Source organism: Zootermopsis nevadensis, unplaced genomic scaffold (assembly GCF_977971745.1).
Source record: "Zootermopsis nevadensis isolate Lab colony 2312 unplaced genomic scaffold, Znev_1.0 Znev_ptg000061l, whole genome shotgun sequence".
Classification (NCBI taxonomy): domain Eukaryota; kingdom Metazoa; phylum Arthropoda; class Insecta; order Blattodea; family Termopsidae; genus Zootermopsis; species Zootermopsis nevadensis.
In genome coordinates this window covers 9561471-9583455 of record NW_028259192.1, presented here as the reverse complement: position 1 = coordinate 9583455, position 21985 = coordinate 9561471, and the positions used below count along the sequence as shown (strand labels likewise).

Sequence of the window (21985 nt, the reverse complement as noted above, 5' to 3'; positions counted from 1 at the left end):
ATCCTGTATAATCTGAAGCTTCTACGGTGACTAAGTATAATAAATTCTTCTCGGGGTACCAGCCGTGTAAGGTGGCTTAATGAAGAAAATACCACCGTTCCGAGAACCATCTTCGTCCTCAGGGTAGAGTTTTCTTCATTAAGCCACTTTAAACGGCTGGTAGCCCGAGAATAATTTATTATGATTATCCTTTCTATTAATGTCATGAGAATTAAGTCATATGGGAAGATAAATAACTAGCAGGAATATGGATAAAATTATATAATGATGTACTTAGTGTGCACTTTCAAATATCAGGAACATTAAATAAAGGACAAGATGGGAGAAATGAGAAATACATATAACATTTTGGTCAGAAACCCTTAGGAAACAGACTATAAGAATGAAGTTGGGGCAAATCTATTAATATGGATGCTTGAAGAACTTCGGTCTGAAAGAGCGACAGAATTCGAGTGGACAGAGAGAGTCCAGTAACAGGCTCTCTGGAATCTTCGAGTTTCATACAATTAGGAAATAGATTGCGGGTCAGCATGTACTTTTGATATACGTGTCCAATAATTACACGAATGTGTTGAAACATGAAGAAACAAGACGAAAATTGATAAGCAAAATAAATCAATTATATGGTCAGTTGCGTTATTCTGTCACCTCCACTTGGAATCTATCGGACACCGCCTCAAATAAAGACGCGAATGCACGAAAATAAATTTTGTTTCCTATAATGTCTTGGGTCCGGTATCTGAACACATCTCTCAGGCCCATGCATTCAGTTGTATAAGATTCTGTAATTAAAACTATAAAATGTTTATTTCAGGAAACTGAAATAAATACACATTCAATTTTATTATTAAGAGTAACAAGTCTTTCTTTAAATAAAATTGGAAATGTATACTCTATGTAGTACAACGAAATTCCAAAAACGTTTGTACTTCATACCACAGCACGGGCGATATCAGCAGGGCAACAATTATATAAAAGGGCATAATGGTATCCAATATAACTTTTTAATAATGTATTCCGAGGTCATTATTGCAGCGTGAGTCAACAGCAACCTCGGTTCACAGTTGTCACAACGTGCTGAAACAAACGCGACAACCATGGACGAGCCCAGAAGCCGTTCTTCGCTTAGGCTAGAGCGTGAAAAACCTCCAACAAGGAAATTGTATCCAACGAAATCCAGTGCATGAGGGTTCTTTTAAAGTCACACTCTTCAGTCAACCGTTCCTACCTATTTTTCGTTCCTTATACATTGCAACCGAGGATTTTTCCTCTAGCCTCTGCGTCCAGACCGGCTCTGGGGCCCACCCAGCCTCCTCTACAATGGGTACCGGGGTCTTTTCCCGGGGGTAAAGCCGGCCGGGGCGTGATGCTGACCACTCACCCCCATCTAGTGCCGAGGTCAAGGAAGAGAGGAGCTATACCTCCACTCACCCCAAACGCCTACATGGCGTAGAGTGTGACAAACTTTACTTTACTTTTTATACATTGCAACCATTGAGGATAACTCGGGAAAATTGGTTTTCACGCCACAAAAAGGTACACTAGAATTAACTTATGTAGGGGAGAAGGGAGCTAGTTGTTACACGGGCAGGTTGTTATATTTTAGTTTAAAAATCACTCACTTGCAGCAGTATCTCACGAGTCTCGTCGTTTCCCCTGTGCGCAGTTCTACCCAAGGTATGGTACTTGTAGCTTGTGTATTACATGAGCTAGTTTGATTTAAGTGTTTTTATCAGTAAAAAGTAAAATTTTTCTTCTGACTTTGAACTCACTTCCACGACCGTGTGATAAAGTTAAGTTCTTTAAAATTTTCTTACCTAAAGCTCTTTCTATTAAGAACAATGCGTGTACTTCGTTCTTCACTTCAGTCGAATATTCACACTGCTTTGACCGTTACATTAAAATGGCGTACTGTGGGGCCAGTTGTTACACTGGACAAGGAGCACCTTGTTACAGTGTATCAGCGTGACCCATATCTTTTGCAATAACTTGCGTTGGCAAATGACTAAATTTATTGTTTTATCAGGAAAGATGGTACGAAAGTACAAAAGGAATACTAATAGAGGTAATACAAGTTTGGAAACGTTTAAATTAGCAGCTGATGAAGTCTCTTCTGGAAGAATCTAAGGCAAGCTGCTAATATATAATGAAAATGTTTAAAGTTAATTTCTGTAATTAATTGTTAATTGGTATAGTGTCTGTAATTAATTGCTTAATAAGGTATGAATTGTTCCTTCTGTTTACTAATACAATGTGTTGTAACAATTTTCCCCTTCACTGTAACAACTAGCACCATAACAGGGCACATTGTTACAAACCGCCTTCTCTTAAATAATCAAGTTTTGTGATGAAACAAAAACGAATAGGCCTTTGAAAAAATATTATTAATATAGCCGAATAGTAGTAGTACCTGAAGCCATAAATGCTAACTTTGTAAATTTTAAGAATAAATTTACAAAAAATCGTAATTGAAAATTGTAAGAACTAGCCCCAGTCTCCCCTACAGGCTGTCAAACCTAACACTATGGAAGCGAAAACCATGGATGATGGTAAAGTATCATAAAAGAGAGAGAGAGAAAAACACTTGAAGAATGGCGGGAAAGAAAGACAAAAGTAATGGCTGTGTTAAATGTACTAAACACTTGACTTATCTGAGGTCTGTTGCCGACATGAAGAAAGCAACGAACGTCAGTATTAACCTAAATTCGAATGTTTCAAGAAGACAAACAGTGATAAACATGGGAATTACTTTCCGAATATCTTCCATCGTCGTAAGTTTTCTTCATATCCGACGTTTCAAAAACCAGACGACTGACGATGCGTAGTGTTCAGAAATGTATATAACATCAGAATTATTTCCACGCAGCGACCTAATTCTCACTAACCTTCATCCTCCCTTCCGACAGCGATGATGACCACGTTTAAATAAAACGAACCATTAACACAAAGGTAATTTAAGAACCACACATAGACATTTTTAAAAAGGCATATGCCGCGGGAATAATCATTACGGATTTGAAGATTAAATAATTACGATTCGAGATCCGATGGTTATATGTTATCTTTCACAATCGCTAAACCAGTCACGTCAAACTCAGGATTTACTGTTCTGGGTCATCACGTGTGGGAAAAACATAACTGCCTACTTTTAATAATTCCAACATTAACATATTTTGACGTAAATACGTCTATATTTTAGGGTCAGTGTCATTCGGCAAAAAGTGAAACGAAAAAGTGTAACTGCATTGTTATGTTACCTAGGAAACTTCAATTGTTACTGTTACCTACGAAACGTCACCTGTTTACACGGCATTATTGTTACCTACGAAACGTCGTCTGTTTACTCGGCATTATTGTTACCTAGAAAACATTTCATTACATTACCTTACATTACATTACCTTACGTTACATTACCTTACCTTACCTTACATTACCTTACCTTACATTACATTACTTTACATTACATTCATCTACCACAGACCCATCTTAAGCGTAACTAATTCTAGTTAAATAAGCAAAGTCTTAATCAAACTTTACTCAATTGTAAAGCGGGTATAAAGGAAATATTTAGAATAAAGCCAATATATAAACTTCCTTTCCGTATAGACGTATTTACGTCAAATTCTCCGGAACCGTGGTTCCACTGACAACTTTTTCGTTCCTATCTTTTTCCACAATCACGCACATGGTGTAAAATTTTAAGGGCCGCACAAAGCATCGAAGAGTGCTGCATGCGAGTCTGACTTACAAGAACACTAAACGGATGTGAGCCATCAGCTTCATACAGGGACCTACTCTTCTTAAATACAACTTACAGTAGATTACAGACTAAATCTATTGTAACAGCAAGCTTTCAAGGACATTCTAGTTTTAACGTGTTCATGACTGGAATAAACACAAGTCTTAACTGTCTTGTATCTCATGAGGCAGACGCGCTGATTGCAGTCGATAAAATATTAAATTAGCGAAGCATCATACTAAACCGAACTTCAAGTAAATAAATCAGGTAACATAAAAAAGCTTTCAGCGCAGTGTAACATTTTGTATATGTGGCCGATGTCAATTCGGTCCAGTTCGTTAAGAGTACAGGGGTGAGCGCGTTTAGTAACGCAGGAACTGCGAGCTGACTCGTTCCTTATTTACACACTTCGGCGCTTCGTTAAGTCACGGCTCCCCACCACACTGGCGTACCTCCCCTCACGCGCAAGCCAGGGCCCGGACAAAAGAATTGGCTAGTAGTCTACATACAGAACACTAAAATTCTTTGCAGCTTACAGTATTCTTTAGAGAATCTCTTCTTCTCTACTATAAAAATTTTTGATTCCCCGTTGTCGTCAAAAAATGACGTCATCAAACAATGTTACGTTATATTTGTTTACTCGGCATTGTTGTACCAACACAACAATGACGAAGGGGGGATTAGTTTAGTGTCTTACTCAAGATTTTAAAACGCAACCAACTCTCCCGAAGTCAAGTGTTTTAACCCACCATTCGGGGGGGGGGGGGGGGGTTAGTTTCTTACTCAAGATTTTAAAACGCAACCAACTCCCCCGAAGTCAAGTGTTTTAACCCACCATTCGGGGGGGTTGGTTTAGTTTCTTACTCAAGATTTTAAAACGCAACCAACCCCCCCGAACGGGAGGTTGGTTGCGTTTTAAAAACTTGACCAACCCCCCGAGGAGCTCCGAAAGGAGCGCTCTGCTCTAGTAATATAAAAATGGCAAATGACAATCAACAGTGCATACACCACCGACTGTAACTTGTCCGGACTGCAGCACTTCAATTAGTACGGTGTATTCAAAATGCGGCGCATGCAACCAGTTTCATGCTCGAAACAATACCCGAGGAGTTTTTGTTCATCCAATGTCAAAAGTATGAGAATGTGCAGAATTTTGCGTCTATACCCCTGAACCGTGTTTCATAAGTTGCTGAACCTCAGAAAGTGAACGAAGAAACTTCCTAAAGTTGGAACACGCCACAAAAACGAAAGATTTATTCTATACAAATGCGCATTACTACGTTAATTTTGGGGGGAGTAACGCCATGTGGGCTTGTATGTATATCCTGTCTCACCAAATAAGGATCCCGATGTGAACTGCGGGGAATGAGAATTCGTCTCTAGCTATGCCACGTAAAAAATAGAGAGGAACTTGTAAGATTTGACGTTTATAAGGCGTACGTAAGTTTTTGTAGCACTGCGTTGCATCACTGTTATGTACAGTACACTTAGCAAACGTTAGACACTGGTCTGTTATATCCCCTGGCTAATATTGGACAGAAAAATGATAATTACATAATGACACTATTTCTTGTGAATGCACACCAGGCTGATATACGCGCACTGGTCTCCCTCCAATCGTGCGGTGAGCGGAAGATGACTCCCCCTCCTCTTTCTTTATATCGGGACCGTTCTTCGGTGAGGCAACGAACAGAAACCAACATTTCGGAGACCATACTGCCTCCACATGAAAGGAAACGGTGTATTTACCAAGAAGTCCACACAGAATTACAACACAGAAGACAAACAGACTCTTGACCGTACTGAGAACCTCAAATCTCAAATAAATATGACAATTTTATTTATTCTCAACTCACGTGAATAAACAAGGAAGCTACTGCTTTAAATCATTTGGTGGTAACAACCAACAGGCTGCATAAATGTTTCAAAAGATTTTCAGTCATCTTCAGACTCCAACTTATAATATACAAACCAACAAGCTGAAAAAGGATAACCTATTTTTTGTGTTGTGTCTGTCATATAATAAAAAATAACAAAAATTTAATTAAAATCAATCTAACTAGGCCTGTGTTAAAACAATACACCGCGTTCAACCAGTGATGATGGATGACGTCACGTAAAACAGGCTGCAGAGAGAAATTATATTCTGTGTACGAACTAGGAAAAAAGCCAGCCAGTTACTTGCCAACTCTGGCACTTTGGGGGAGAGAGGGTACAGCTCCTACTCATTCTTGACCTCGGCACTAGGCGGGGGTGAGTGGTCAGCAGCACGCCCCAGCCGCGCTTTGCCCCTGAGAAAGGATCCCGGTATCCATTTTAGAGGAGGCCGGGTGGGCCCCAGAGCCGGTCTGGACGCAAAGGCTGACCCCGTCGGGTATCGAACCCTAAGAACAAGTATAATAGGTAATCCAACTAAGATTCAAACCAGGCAAAGTGTGCATAGGTCCCACATCACATGAAGAAATTCAGATCCACTAAATGGGGTCGCTGTGTAGAGGACTGACTACAATCAGTCCAAAGTCAATTTTAAAACGTCTTAAAAATCGCTCGCTCAGATTGTACTTTTATATGATTCATTTGTACGGGCTGTACTGCTATAATCACTTGATGTTACTGTACCCCCTCCCTCAACCAATAATGTTGATAATATTCGCCGCCTGCCAGTTGCTGGACAAGAGGGCTCAACGAGTCTAGTTACAGCTGGATCGCTGCAGCTCCTTGATTCAATTACGTCTACTACGATCACAGAATGTTCCACAAGCAGCGGCCTACCGGCTGCAATGCTACCAAGCATTTAAAGTTTTAAGTCAGATAAACATTCTTTATTTGAGTGCCCGATAGGTATACATTAAGATGACCGCACATCTGAGTCTGAGAAGAAAAATGTTGTAGTTAAAACTTCCAAACAGCTACCGATTAACCTGAATGATGAAACATAATTAGTACATATGGTACCAAAATATATAAGACTTGGATTACTGACAAGTAACCGTGGCTGGAAATCCTAAACTCTATTTGATGAATTCAAGCTGTTAATACGTGCATTAATTCGAATCCAGAGCGACTCCTACTTTCTTTGGTGCAGGAAATGAACATGGCACGTATGTTCAGGCTTACTGGATAAGTTAAAACTTTAATATTCTCAAAAGCTGTATTTTTCGTCAATTTTATTTTGGTCTAATTTTTGTAATTACAGTATTTTTCTTGTGGGAGTTGAGGTTTTCACGGCGGTGAGCCTGAAGATGGCTGTGTTCTGGGTTGTTGCGTCGCCCTGACGATGAAGGCAGCAAGGACCTCCGAAACGTCGGCAAACTTCTACCAGACTACACGGCGCAACAACCCAGCAGACAGCCATCTTCAACATTTTCCTTGTATCATGTATAAACATTTAAACATTTTGTTATCGGTCATTCCGACGGTTTTTTCGTGGTTTTTCTGAGTCCCTCCAGAAAAATACCGAGACAGTACTTTAAATTAAGCCACGACCGCTTCCTTCCATATCATTTCCAATTAATTATTAACTGTCATCTCATTCGACGCTGTATAGTCTGAGCTACTGAAAAAGTGTCGTTAAATAATCAAGAAATAAAATGTAAATATTATTTATGCCTTGTAATGCCTAAGTCTTTTATAATATATACTACTTTAGTTAAAGGAGATTCATGGTCTGTTATAAATGTGTCCATATTATCTCTCGAAACTCAGCTTCCAATTTAAACCGAGTTTCTTTATTTTTTTCTGTAGCACTTAAATAAGACGAAATTACAGGTATTTGAAGTGGTACATCACCTGTAAAACCAATGCCTAGATTTTACTAATTTTAGAATGGCGAGATAAAGTTGCCGTGGTATATAACCAGTCGCCACGCCTTGTAGATTTGTGGAGGTATACATTCACACCCTCCAGCCGCTTTACACCCAAGAAAGAAATCTGCTACGCATCGGAGAGGTGACTGGTGGACCTCAAAGCCTGTCTGGATGCTGTGGCGAAGAGAGAAATTATGTCTTGTCGGGAACATAATTCCAGTCGTCTGGCCCGTAGCTTAGTGACTAATTTCCTGAGATAACCCGGAAAGTTTTAATAAATTACATAATGATACTTTAAAACTTTTGAATGAAATCGCAGTTACACCTAAAACTTGAAATATACTGAACGGCTTAATCTGTGATAAAGAATTTGATGATTTTTGCGTCTGTGCTACTGAACAGACTGCGATAAAGTAACTCGCCTTTTTTTCCTCACGTCTGTCTTTATTCATCGATTCATGCACGCTGCTCTCTTCTCTTTTGTTCGCTGCAGCATCAGCTTCTAAATCCACTTATTGTTCTTTTTGTCATCACATCTTCCCATTCTTCTATCTTTTTGTGTTCGCAGACACAGATGTCATAAATACGTAAGACGAGATTCTTGGTATATGTTTCTATTATCCTTTTGTGTTTTATATTTAGAGATGTTTTCCAAACACTCGGGATTATGCTACATTTACTTGACAAGCCTTCGCCAAAGAAAATGAGACATGAAGTTACTGAAATAGAGGTGTTCTTAGAAATATTACAAGAACGAAACTCGGTGCGTGTATTTTTATTTCATATACCTGATTTTCGATATCAGTCGTGTTTTTATCTGCCGTTCATAAATGTAATGGAATTGTAGCTACCCCCGTGTTTAACTAAACTCGTCATCTCGTCCGTGTCAATCACCTAATGACTGAGAACAATCCGCTCCTTAGTAAGTCTAGATAACAAGAGTATTTAGCATCTCGTAGTTACTGAGTTGTGTTACGGTGCACGCATATTCCTGTCCTTCGTCGAATATCAACGACTAATCCGAAAAGTCTCGTTTACTCGACCTCCATTTTTTATACACTCATTTTAACATTACCGTCGATTTTCAGTTTGTGATATGTGAATTAAATTGTGTTGCATTCCTTCGCCAACATTTCTTAAATTAGTAATTTTTTATTTCATAAAAATAACAACGTATTTTATTTTTCACAGCAACTGCTCCAATATTAATATTAAAGTTAAATGGAATTCTCATATATTTAAATCGAGGCATGACAGATTTTTCTATGGACTGTTTGAGCTAAACTAATTTTGGCCCTCAGTGTTTTATATTTTAATGAGAGAAAAAAATTGAATGCGCCACAAATGGATGGAACTATTTGCAGTTTCAGTGTATCTGTAAACAGTATCGATCAATTCGTGCATATTTACGTCATACAAAATAACTTTGTGACGTGAAACAAGTGAGCTACATGTGCTTTCGTCCAGCGTTTCTAATTTAGGCTTATTGTGGCCACGCACGTGCCTTGTTTTAGAACCGAAATGACACTGATCTACAATCTCGGGTTCGAGCTCTTCAGCTGGAACTGGAAAGGCTGCAGAGGAAGCATTAGCAGGCTGTTACAACTAAGGAAAAAACCGAAAGCTAGCCAGAATCTGCCATATTAGGTGGGTCCGTTAGCGCTGCCTTCTGAATCCTTACCTTTTTTGCCATTAACCTTCCCCTACGTCTTATTGGACGCTGTAAGCATATTATCGTTCTGTTGCATACTTTAAGGAGCGACGTTAAATAGTCTAAGGATGAATTCTCATTACCCCATTTACTTATTTCCGATTTAAAGCTGTTGAAGTTTATGTAGCACGTCTTCATTCACGGTCTTATGGTTCCAACTTTAACTCGGTTACGCGGTCAGTAACTAGCAACATGGCGGATGACGGTGTGACAGTCATGGGAAATGATTCAGACAGTGTCTCCTAAAATGCCGACAGAGCAATATATACAGCTATATAAAAATGTGCGCGAATAAATATATATCATCCGGGAGGTCAACCGTCTTATGAAATTCGCTGTTCGTTTAGCCAACTCTGCCGTATTCAGGAACGCATCTGCCGTGTAGGCTAAATGGAAAAATGATTGTACCATCTTAATTCTCATAATTTGCTGGCTCAGGCAGCACGCCATGAACGAGTTAAGGTAAATTAAACTTCGTGCATTCTAGACTGTAGATTGAGGACAGCTATGATATTACATGATATGGAAGAGCTGTCTACCAGTCGAAAAAGCTTTTCAGTCAGTGATTTACTATTATTTCTTTTTGTACATATTTACTTTATATATACCTTGATTTATGCTCTTGTGTTTCTGAATGTATAATTGTTTTCATATCGTTCCTTTATCACATGATCGATAATTAAAGACGCAGATGCAGTTGGCGTGGTGAATAGAAAATGTTCAGTGTTTTATCTTGTTTGTTATTAAACGACCTACCGCTAATATAATTTGATGTTGATGAACTGAAACTTGCAACGTGTAACGTAAGATACTGGCTGATATAATACGGCCCTCGGCGTTACATATGAAAAATTAGCTTGGAAACCACCGCTCTAAAGCACGGAGAGAAATTGTTTAACGTTAATAAAATAATCGTTGTTTATTTTGAGAATAATACGATACGCACACATGGAATATGCGCGAATTCTTGCAGCAGTAATGCAAAGATCACTGTGTGCTGGCGGCTAAAATCAAACTAAAAGAAAATCTTGCTCTTCGTATTAGTTCTGAACCACGGCTTTCTATAGTACAAGAAAATATTAATTTTCAACAGACATGGGCGTGAAATAGCATACATCGTGTGAGATTTAAAAGTCCCGAGGGGAGTTAAATGGAATAAAAATTCCATTAAAAATATTTGTTCAAGAATGTTGATTGTCAGTCGTATTTCGAACTAAGCAAGAATGAGGAAAGAATACAAAAATATTTAAAAAAGGAGCGACAGTTAATTTATCAACACCAGAAAAGCCACGGCCGAGAACAAAAACTATTCTTGCAGCTGTAGATAATTTCGAAGAAGTCATAAGAGAATTTATTTCCAATTCCTATGCTACAGAAAACAAAGGACCGACTCTTAAAATCTTTACTTACTATCCACCGAGAAAACATCGACTTCCAAAGGAGGAAAAAACATCCGTGATCAAGATTTTCGGTAACATCTTCATCTTATGAGATCTCTAGATATTTTTGTCACTCACCTCTTTTTTCAGTTGGAATAAATTGACGAATAATTTAACGAGTCACTGTTGAATATAGTGAAATTAGGGCTTTGCAAATGCCCTACCTCAGAGCAATGAAATGACAGCGGCAGGAGGGCAGAAAAATCGTGGATGCAAATAAGACGTACTTGCACACACACTACATCACATTAGTGGACTGATGGCAGTAGACTACAGAAGGCGTTAAAAACTCCACTAAACAAAGTACAACGTTTAATTATCGTCAACGCAAGTTAAGTTTATGAAACTAAAATGTCCAAACGCCCACACTGCGAAAAATAATTACTTACTTAGACATTTTCATTAAGGTTATCTGTAGTAACGGCTATAATTTAATTGTTTCCTTAACGGAAACCATTTTATTTTTAGGAAAGGAAGGATTTATCCCAAAAGCCCTACTAGTATTTCGTCAAAAACTAAAACAGGAGAATATCACAAAGTTTCACGAGGCGATTTAAGCACAGAGGTAATTTCATATAATTTGCTTTATTAAATTTGTATTAGTATTAATTTGGTATTATTCTGTATATTACGTGGCTTGAGCAGAAGCTCATTCCAAACCTGCATGCAACTGCAACAACAATACATCCTACCACTTAACCCAGATTGACAAGCCACCTACTATACATAGCAGGTAAGATATATAGGAAGAGTGACTTACGGCACAGCAGCAAATGTCATATTCCCATGTAATAACAGAACTTGCGTTAAAAAACTGGGCGATTATAGAAAAAAGTGTTTGAAAATGTGATTATTTTGGCAAAATTCATATTAACATTTTAATAAGTATATGATTTCCGATGTGTCTACTGTGGCCTTTGATATGACATTAACGACCACTTACACTTACCACAACATACGTTAGTTCCTTTGCTTGATTAATAATGTTAAGAATCGTTGTTCAACCAACACATTTTTCGTACAAAACTTTTACTTTTCTTCGTATAAATGCATTACGTATATATTTAACGACGTTGTGTAAACAGCTCAGGTAATGTGGCTTCGAGCGCACGCGAGAATCATTGGTAATACAAAACTAGGCTGGGGTGAGTGAGGTAGCTGTCAGACTGTCGAAAACCACATTAAAACATCCAGTTCACATAACTTGCAACTTATGAATTCGATTAACTTCTGCATATGAATTAAACGCCGGCCGCAGTGGCCACGCGGTCTGAGGAATAGACCTCGTGCGCCTGGCCGTTGCGACCGTGGGTTCGAGTCCCACTCAAGGCATGGATGTTTGTCCGCGTCTCCTCTTCCACTGGCCACGGAAGGAAGTGCGAACCCACCGTCGTACTTTCGCATGGGCGCCCCGAAAGGGGTCACGACGGTCAGGTATTGACCAGAGACGACTAAAAAAATTAATTAAACACAACTTAATGTTTCAATTAAGACAAAGTGAAGTTTGTATTTTGGGTTGTTGCACCGTGTTGTCTGGTAGAAGTTTACCAACGTTTCAGATGTCCTTGAGTCACCGCCCTGATGATGGAGGCAGCAAAGACATCTGAAACGTCGAAAAACTTCTACCAGACTACACGACGCAATAACCCAGAAGACAAACGTCTTCGGACCCACCGCCGTGATAACCTCAAATCCAACAAGACACAAATTCATCTCAAAACTCTGACTCCATCGTATCGATGGGATTGTGTGAGTTGCCTGCTTCTCATCCTAATGCAAACATGTATAGCATCAGCTTGTCCTTGCTGACTGCTGACGCTGCATCTAACCTTGACACAACATGCGCTAACCACACTTGTAAGCTACCTAGGCCACATGACGGAATCTCCACTGTGACAATTCATGTGAGCTAGAAACATTTCGTTGTCACCATCCATCACCACCAACCAAACCGTGCTGTCAGCTACGGTTTATTTCCACACAGAACCACTATGAAGACAACAAAGCTCAACAGATTTGTCGGATACTAGTTCAACTCGTTTATAACACACCAATATAACAAACTAAAGATGCCAGAAATTGAAGCAGAATAAAAAAGACACCATGTATATCAATATTCTGTGATATAAATTAACTTTGAAAATTTTCTGTGAACTTTCATTCCATCGGCGTCAAATAAGCGAACAAACATATTCGTGAGTTTCCATTAGGCAGTCTGTAACAGCAGATACTATTCTAGGTAGGATTTGAGGTTCTCACAGCGGTGAGTACGAACATTACTGTCTTCTGGGTTCTTGCGCCCTGTAGTCTGGTAGAAGATTACTAACGTTTCAGACGTTTCAGAGGTACTTCTTGCCTCCATCACCTTCCTGATGTTGGCCAATTTATCTTATTCAAAAAACGAAAAAATATGTTCAAACCAAATCTTCCGTTTGCATTTCTTTGTTCACCACACAAACAAACAACCGATAAAATATTTTTACATACACAATTTTATGCTATGTTATAATCAGTCCCTTCTACATTACAAAATATATGGAGAATTTCCTTACCTGGTTCGCTTTATTGATTTGTTTCTTGAGGCCTGCGAACGCCATAGTGCTGGATGCTGCGTGTCTTATCACCGAATAAATTACACTATAAGGTCACACGAGTATATTACAGCCCAGGTCCTGAAGTCTCGCCTGAAAAAAAATAATACCCTTATGAAAATGCAACGCAGCACATATAAATCATTTGTTACACATCACTGAGGCATCACAATATTTATGTCTTACAAAAGGGTAAGGAAAGAGCATTATTATTTATACAGAGACGTTACTGAAAAGTTCGGCATCGAGAAGGACCTTTTAAAAAATTGCGGAAAAATGAAATCTATTACATGAAGAAATTTATTATATATATACACGCGAGCGCGCACGCCCATACGAAAAAAAATCAGCGCACGCACGCACACACACCACTACCTCCCCGCGCGCACTGAACTTACGTAATTTACAAAGCGAATCTTTCGCGGCGACTTACAGTACTGTGCGAATTACTTGGGACAAGTCCAAGCCCTGCAATGGACACGCATTCCCCCAAACACCCACCCAAGGTCATATTTTGGGGATGTTTCACAGCTTCCGGGCCACAGACGCTTCACCCCATTCAAGGAATGATGGACAGCAAAAGTACATAGGCGTTCTGGAGGCGAAAATGGTCCCAACACTGCGGAAGCTGTTTCCTAACGGCGATGGGGTATTTCAACAGGATCTGGCTCCATGCCACAATTCTAAGCTTGCTAACAGCTTCTTTACCCAGCAACATTTGAAGCTATTGGAGTGGCCAGGAAATTCACCCGATCTAAACCCCATTGAAAATTTGTGGGCCATTATTAAAGTGCGCATATCTAAGATGGATTGCACGACGAAAACCAAAATGATAGAAAGTGTGGTACCACGACCCTGAAGTGAAGGAAATGTGTGGAAAGCTAGTGGCATCAATGGTTGAGAGGGTGAAAGAAGTAATGAAAGCTAAGGGGGTCGCATTCACTATTAACTACACTATTAAACAAATAAATATTTTAGTTGTGTCTTTGTTACTGTATTTTCCTATTGTCCCAACTAATTTGCACAGTACTGTAAGTTGATGAATGACTCGGCTTACAACTCGCGTCAGGTGGTTGAATGGTGAATAAACCATATCTTCTGAGAACGTTTCGAGAACAATCTGAAAGCAGAGATTGTTCTCGAAATGTTGGCAAAAGATATGGTTTATTCACCATTCAGACACCTGACGCGAGTTGTAAGCCGAGTCATTCATCAACATTATTGTTGGGTGCAGAATTCACCGGTAAAATCTGCATGTCTAAAACGAAATCATGGTGCATAACATACAAAAAGTCATAACTTTATTCCACAATCTGTCTACATCACACAATCAAATTTATATTTGCTTAAAGGAATTTTTCATTATTTAATTTTATTGTCAGGGCGAGTAATGAGTGTAATGGAAAGCGAGCTTTGACAAAGTACGATATTTAAAATTTCTGCAAGTAATGTAATAAATTTACAAAGATGGTTTTTATATCATTTAAAGTTAATTGATTTAACCTTAGAAGTAAGAATAATTTAGAGCGGGTTTAAGGCACATACACCTACGTAACATTTTGATAGCGTTTACAAACTGTGGTCAGTTTTGAATCGTGCAGTCTACCGTGCCTTACACAAAGTCCAAACTGAAATACAAAGTTCGGAACGTTATTAGAAGCCACAAATTTATGTCGACCGCTGTCCAAGAAGCTCATATATGATACGCATAAGAAAGCAGTTTTATTGCATTCACTTTTGCAAAGGCCACAAAAGACGAGTTGCCCAAAATGATTCACAAATATAATTCATCCAGTAGTCCCTTCGGACCCAGTAATGACTCCAACGCGTCTCTACTTCGATCTTAGTCCAAATACTCTATGACATACACTGCCCAGAATCTAATGCACGGGGAAATACCGAGGCTTATAAATTATTTTGTATCACCAGTAAGAAGTAAATTCGAATAGACGTATAGGAATAAAGGCTTTAAGCTTTTATTTGACAGGATTTATTCCATGCCTCAAATATTTTTCGATTTGGTACATATTTAACACGAGGTATGAAGCTGATCACTCAGTACATCTAGCACCGAGGTCAAGAATAAGTGGGAGAAATACCTCTTCTCGCCCCCCCCCCCCCCCGGCGCCTCAATTGTTTGTAGCGGGACAGATTTACTTTTACATAAGGATGTCCCAAAAAGTTGTATACACACATTCAATAAATGAAACAAAGATATTTTAATAAACTAAACCATTATATATGTCAGTAATGGCACCTAGTAAATTATATTGTGGTGCCATCTGTTAAGTGTAAACAAGTAAGTGTAAGTTTTAGGTTCCCCTCGTAAACACAATAGACGGAGATCGGTAACAAAGTTATATTCAGTGTGGTACAATGTGCTTATATATTTTGGGACACCTGTCCTTAATAATTTATTCGGCCTTTCCGTAAAGTGCAAACGTGGTGTGGTATGAATAATAATTTCAAATAAATGCAACAAACTACGAGTACAATGACACGTGGAACAGAAATGACAATTTATTCAGACGGGTGGAACTTCGGAGTGATGACTAAAAAAGAACACGCTGTGTGTTATTATTACGTATATCTGAAATTAAAAATTAAATTATTCAACACTGCAATGAAAATACTCCAATAACCTTCGTGATAAAAAAATCACAGCTCACAGGCTAAATAGCAAAGCATGAAACTTTACTGAAAAACATAAATTTTACAATGCCATATTTTCATACCTGTAGATACAGAAAAGATTTAATGATGACGGACAGTTCCAAGATTAAAACAATCCGCAAAAAAACAATGTAATATACCAGTTCGAATGGACAGGTTTATACCATATCCAAAACAAAACTGTCTAAAATTTTAAATGTTACGGAACAGACAGTCATTGACAATTATGACACCTATCGTCAAAAGTGACAGCTACCCTCAAAGTCCATTCTCGCTAACAGGTTCAAGTAGACCTATGCTATACAGAGCGACACTCCAGATGCCGTGTCTGCATGTGCTCTGCTGTCTGTTATTGTATGGAAAATCAATCACGCAGTTCTGAAAATATCCTATTTCCGTTAAAACTCCTCATTTTTCTTAGAAACTATAACTGACATTTATAATAGCTTCAGTAATACAACTGTAAACTACAGCAAAAATATTCAAATTTTCTCTCTATAATATCTGCATGAGACTCAAAAATAAACTGTAAGCAATCACAAATTTAGACACTACGAGAACTGTTTTCCATCACGCCAACACAAGAACGCATTAGAAGCAGATTTTATCTCAGCAAGCGAAGGCGTGCAGCATGTTCTGTCATGTTCAATTCAGTAGAATAGAACATGCTTTGATCTGTGACAGTTCAATCGCCAGAAATGTCGGGATTCTGATTGGGCGGATAGTTTCGATTCCCGGGATGTACATTTTGATTTCTTTCCCACCACTATATCAGGTCTGAATCTACTTATGAGCTTCTACGATCTCGGCATCTGAGGTCAGACTTGACACCGTCACAGCGGTGAAGATGACGATGTCGTTCTTCAGCTCTGAAGATGGAGACAGCAAGTACATCCGAAACTGGTATGTACCTATAAGACCACACGCCGTTATAACACAGCACAACATAAGCACCAGAGATTTTTACCTGAGATAAAACAAAGTACAAACAAACAAGTAATTAGCATTCCTTATTATTCGGGAGGTCCCAGGTTCAAATCTCGACGCTAGAACCGGCTACCTTCAAGTTCCCGTAGCTTTACTCAGTCCCTACAGGCAGATTCTGGGATAGAAATTTAAATTAGGTCACGACCGCTTCCTTCCACATCCTTTCAGATTCATTATTCACTTATCATCCTGTCGCTCGTTGCTATATAACCCGAGTTATTAAAACCATCATTAAATAAGCAATAAGAACAAGAATACAAAAGACATGTCCATAACCTGTGGTTGCATGCCTCTCCTAAGGTTACCTTCTACATGTGACCTGTTTAGCTATCATTTTTAGTATTCCGGTGGTCTTGGGTTAAATTTCCGGCCAGGAAACTAATTATCCTGAAGTCTCTTGTGGTCCTTCGAGGCAAAATGTCAGGATAATACATCAAATGAGACAACAAACGCCTCCTTTCAAATTCATATAAATTATACGCTGGACCATCCAAGCTAAAGTGTAGTTAAATAAACAAAAAATAATTAAAACAAACCTCGTTAGAAACCAAACGGATACAGAGACACGGCAGAGCATTCAAAATACGGCTTTGGAGTCTGTACGAGACGAGAAGGGGGATTACCTAGTTGCGAGGGTGCATCAGAAACTGTTTTCCTTCTGTTTTTAAATCTGCAGATGGTCACACACGATTGAACGGCCTTATAAAAAAATAGGAAACATCCTGGAACATTAAAAAAATATATAGTAACCCCTCATTCATTTCCAGCGCAAAAAAGTGACGAATATGAATGTGGTTGATCAGTTAGGACAATTATTCGTCATGTGAGAAACAAAAGACTTGTTTCATGACGATGTTTTGTCAAGACTTCTGAAGAAATAAACTCAATGAAACGATCCTTCACAGAAACCAACGTATGCACTCGCCCAAATGAATACCTAAAATGTGTTAGTTTCGTGAGTTCGACACTGCGTTACTGCGCTGCTAGAAAATGGAGTTATATTTCAGGCTATAAGTAACCCGCAGGACACAACCTCAAAATCTCGGGGAACACTCAAGTACAACAGCCCAACTCTTCAGCCGTCAATTCGAGGGAGAGAGATAGGCTCGATGCACACGAGCGGGAAAATGCCGCGCGTGCTCGCAGCGAGGAAACCCGTGACAGTGCACACGTAGCGTCATCGCTGCGAGCACGCCGAAAAACTCTCACCAGTACTAGATTGGATGGCAACCAAAATGGATGTGTACAGAAGAAAACGTGTAGTTTTGCCTATTTCGTTTATGAATACATCCTTAAAAACGCAATAGGAAGTATTGGACACACCCGTTGGTTAGTTCACGGCTGTTAAAAGGGGCGTTCGTGACAGTTTTTATAGATTTAAGAGAAGATGGAAGTAAATTTCATAATTATTTTCGTATGAGTATAAAGTCGTTTGATGAGCTAGCAGCAAAACTGGATGCATCCATCAAAAGTAAAGATTCTGCGATGAGGCTTGTAATACCTCCTCTAGAAATGCTGGTTGTGACTCTGAGCTGTTGCGAGGGTTGCGAACCACGTGTGCACTGCCCACTGCTCTCACACAGTCTGCTGCTTCGCGGCGATCGGCGAACTCGCGGCGAAGCAGCAGTGGTTGGCGAGCGCAAAGAGCTCGCCGCGTCACCGCCATAGTGTGCGTGGCTCCATTGCTTCGCATGTACTGCTAAAACGCGCGAGAAAATGACGCGGCGAGCTCGCCAAAATAACTCGCTCGTGTGCATCGAGCCATACGTGCGCCAGCAAGTATCGTCCAGATACTGCAACCCCCCTCCAATCCTGCGCCTGCGCAGCTCAAAAACAGATACTGCGCCACCCTCGTAGTTCGGCCAGCCCTCACCTAGTCCCGAGGTCGCTGCCATTATTTCTCAGCACTTAAGAGCCGAGGGGTCGGCTCAAGACAAAACGCCTAGTTACAATGATGCAGAACACGCCATACAAATTGCATCACACACATCATATTTAGAAGAGAACAGAGTTCATAAATGCAATAATCAATTTTAAGAAAATAAATTGTAACTACATCATCACAATGTGTGTTGCCCTCGGTGGACTAGTGGTTAGCGTGCTCGCCACTGGACCCAAGGTTCAATCCCGACCAAGGTCGGAGGTCGATGGATTTTAAAGGGTGTTAAAAATCCGTAGCACAACTTCCTTCGGAGGGGAAGTAAAGCCGGCGGTCCCATGAGCATGATATGAGATGTTTCGTAAGCAAAAAGAAGGCAGCGAAAACCCACAACAGGGTTTTAGAGCCAAGAAACAACATCACAATATGTTCTCGCATTCATTCGAATCCTGATGCTACTGGCATTATCTAAAAAGAGAAAAACATATCGCAGGAAAAATGGGACGGAAGAAACAGCAGAAAGGTTTTGTGTGTAAAATGGCAAATAAATACATTTAAATCAGGAAACACACAAATGCTTCAAGGGTCTGGGGCCCGGTTCACCGTCTAAACCAAGTGATAAAGTCATAACGTAACCTGCAATCAATTGCTAAATTCCGATGTAAGCGTCTTATGATAAATGCCAGCAACATGCAAAATTACCGATGTTACAAAAATACATATCGTAATGGCTTTGATCTAACGTGCATGTTTCCCAAAATTATAAGCTATATCTTCCCTTCTCACTAACACCAATCCCCCCCAAAAAAACCCTCATCATATCGATCTGCATCACCACGAGGTCTGGTTAAAACTCAAATCACTTTAAAACAGTCATAAAATAAAAGGTAGGCCAATGGTTTTATTTATTTATAAATTATTTAATGACGCTTTCAGTATCTACACTATATAGCATGGGATGGGAGGATGTTAGTGTGTAATGAATTGGAAACGATGTGGAAGAATGGGATGGTGACCTAATTTTCGGCATTTTCCTGGATGTAATAAGGAAAAAAAATCACCAATCAGGATAGCGGTCTCCGAGTACAGATTTGAACTGGCGACATCTCGAATAAAAAGTAGTAGATCTAACTACTCAAGTACGACATTCGGTTAATAATCACCCTTAAAAATGTCTAAATGTACTAGTGAATTCCACGTTCTAGAGTACAAAACAAGGAAAAAGTAAAATTATTCATTGCTTCATAACATGCAGATGGTAACAATTTTCATAGCTGACGCGTACGTGTACTTCTTTAATTTCACTCCTCTGTCCTTTCATTCCTGATTAGCTGCAGTCTAAGGCGCGTAAAAGCACCACTCTCTTCCAAAATCATAAGCAAACCAACAAGCAATTTTATTTTATCAAACAGCAGAACTCCATACAATAAAACAGGCATCAGACACCATCGCCAAAAAACAAAGCGGGGGATATGACAAAGAGACGCGTTTCCCTGAAAATGTTTACACTACACAAACGTTGGAAAAGGTACTAACGGATTTCATCCTGAACACAAATCCCTCTAAATTAAAGACAAAAGCATTTGTACTAAACATGCATCCAATTATTTAATAGTATAACGAAAGATAACAAATAAATTTCCAGAATTATTCACGCGCCAAAACACAGCAATTTTGAAATTTTCAATGTTTTGGGTTAAGACATGAAGTCATTGAAAATTAAGCCACTTAACTGGTGTCAAAATAAATAAGTATGCTCATTCGGGAGGCTTTCAACATTCGAGTAAAAACGAGAATCGGCGATCCACCGACAAACATCAACCGACTGCACAGTGTCGTTGCCAGTTTATTTTAAATACGAATTAAAAATGAGACCCCATACTTCCACGGTCCTGAAGATGGAGGCAGCGTCCTCCTCCAAAACGTTGGTACCTACTTGCAAGTTCAAACAGCTTTACAACCCCACACACCAACATCGACATTGAAACTGCATCCTATTTATTTTCAGCTAAAGATATCAGACAGTTTCTTTATTTATTTTATTTTATACGACCCGTTCTTCAAGTGCCTGAGCACTGCGGGTCCCCAATTTTTCGTTGGCTTGATCTATGGACATTTTGGTAGGACTCCTTGGACGAGGGATCGGCCAGTCGCAAGGCCTCTACCTGTACACAAGGACAACACAACACAGAAAAACGCGGACAAACATCCATGGCTTGAGTGGGATTCGAACCCACGGTCCCAGCGACCAAGCGGCCACTGTGACGGCAGATCGGACTGTTCTGATAGAAATTTTCCTCATTCCCTGAGCCAGTCAAGATTATTACGCATCTTTTATGAATCACGAAGGTTCATTACAGGTTTCAAAAGAACTTGTCAGCGGTTCGTATCCTGAGCCACACAAATTTAGTCCACACTATTTCCCTACAACCCATTAAAGTATTAATATAATACTGTCATCTACATCCAGGTCTTCCATGTGGCCTCTTCCTCTCAGATTTCCGAGAAAAATTCTGTACGGATTTCCAATGTCTTCCATGTCAGCCATATGCCCCTCATGTTCTATATTCCTGATTACATAATCCTAACAGCAGTGTACGGATTTCATCAGCGGCACTCTACCGATAACATAAATTGCCGATTACATATTGGCTTGTGACAGGAACAAGACAAAACACAGCCTACGGATTTTTATGGATTTTACCATTAAGGTGCTTATTAAAAATGATTACACAAGGATACATGTCTGTGAAGTTTTTCTCGTTTGTGTCGACACGGATTATTTTGGGAAACTGAAACAGGTGACGGCGATCAGTACAAACTTGAGACATGAACAAACATGCAGAAACAAAGCCAACTATACATAATGAATAATCTATGCCAGACAGCGACATATACATAGAATGTGGGAAAAGGAGTCAAAACATAATCAAATAACATCCTAATATTCAGGGTCATATCCTACAGTTAAATATCTATGCACATCGAGATGTCGGACGTTAATTTGTGCATACTTTTTACGTTAGCAAAATGTTGCCATACACAAAAAAGAAATTCACTTACACGGAGTCGACTTGAGATAAGAACACTTCAGAAAATAATGCATTTTTACACATTTGCGACCAGTAACTAGAACCGGCTTACAAAGGGCAATCAACTA

General features: G+C 39.4%; 1 protein-coding gene across 13 annotated transcripts in view; it reads right to left on the bottom strand.

Moving 5' to 3' along the window:
* The window catches only part of EndoA (SH3 domain containing GRB2 like, endophilin-A), a 103060-nt gene that overhangs the window by 53420 nt on the left and 27655 nt on the right, over nt 1–21985 (bottom strand). For 12 of the 13 annotated variants that reach the window (XM_087340695.1, XM_022080940.2, XM_022080885.2 and 9 more), the window contains exon 2: nt 13248–13379. In XM_087340695.1, the coding sequence (XP_087196821.1) occupies nt 13248–13292 (45 nt within the window). In that variant the 5' untranslated portion in view covers nt 13293–13379. Of the gene's footprint in view, nt 1–13247; nt 13380–21985 lie in introns of those variants that run through there. The other variant, XM_087340698.1, reaches the window with a different exon arrangement.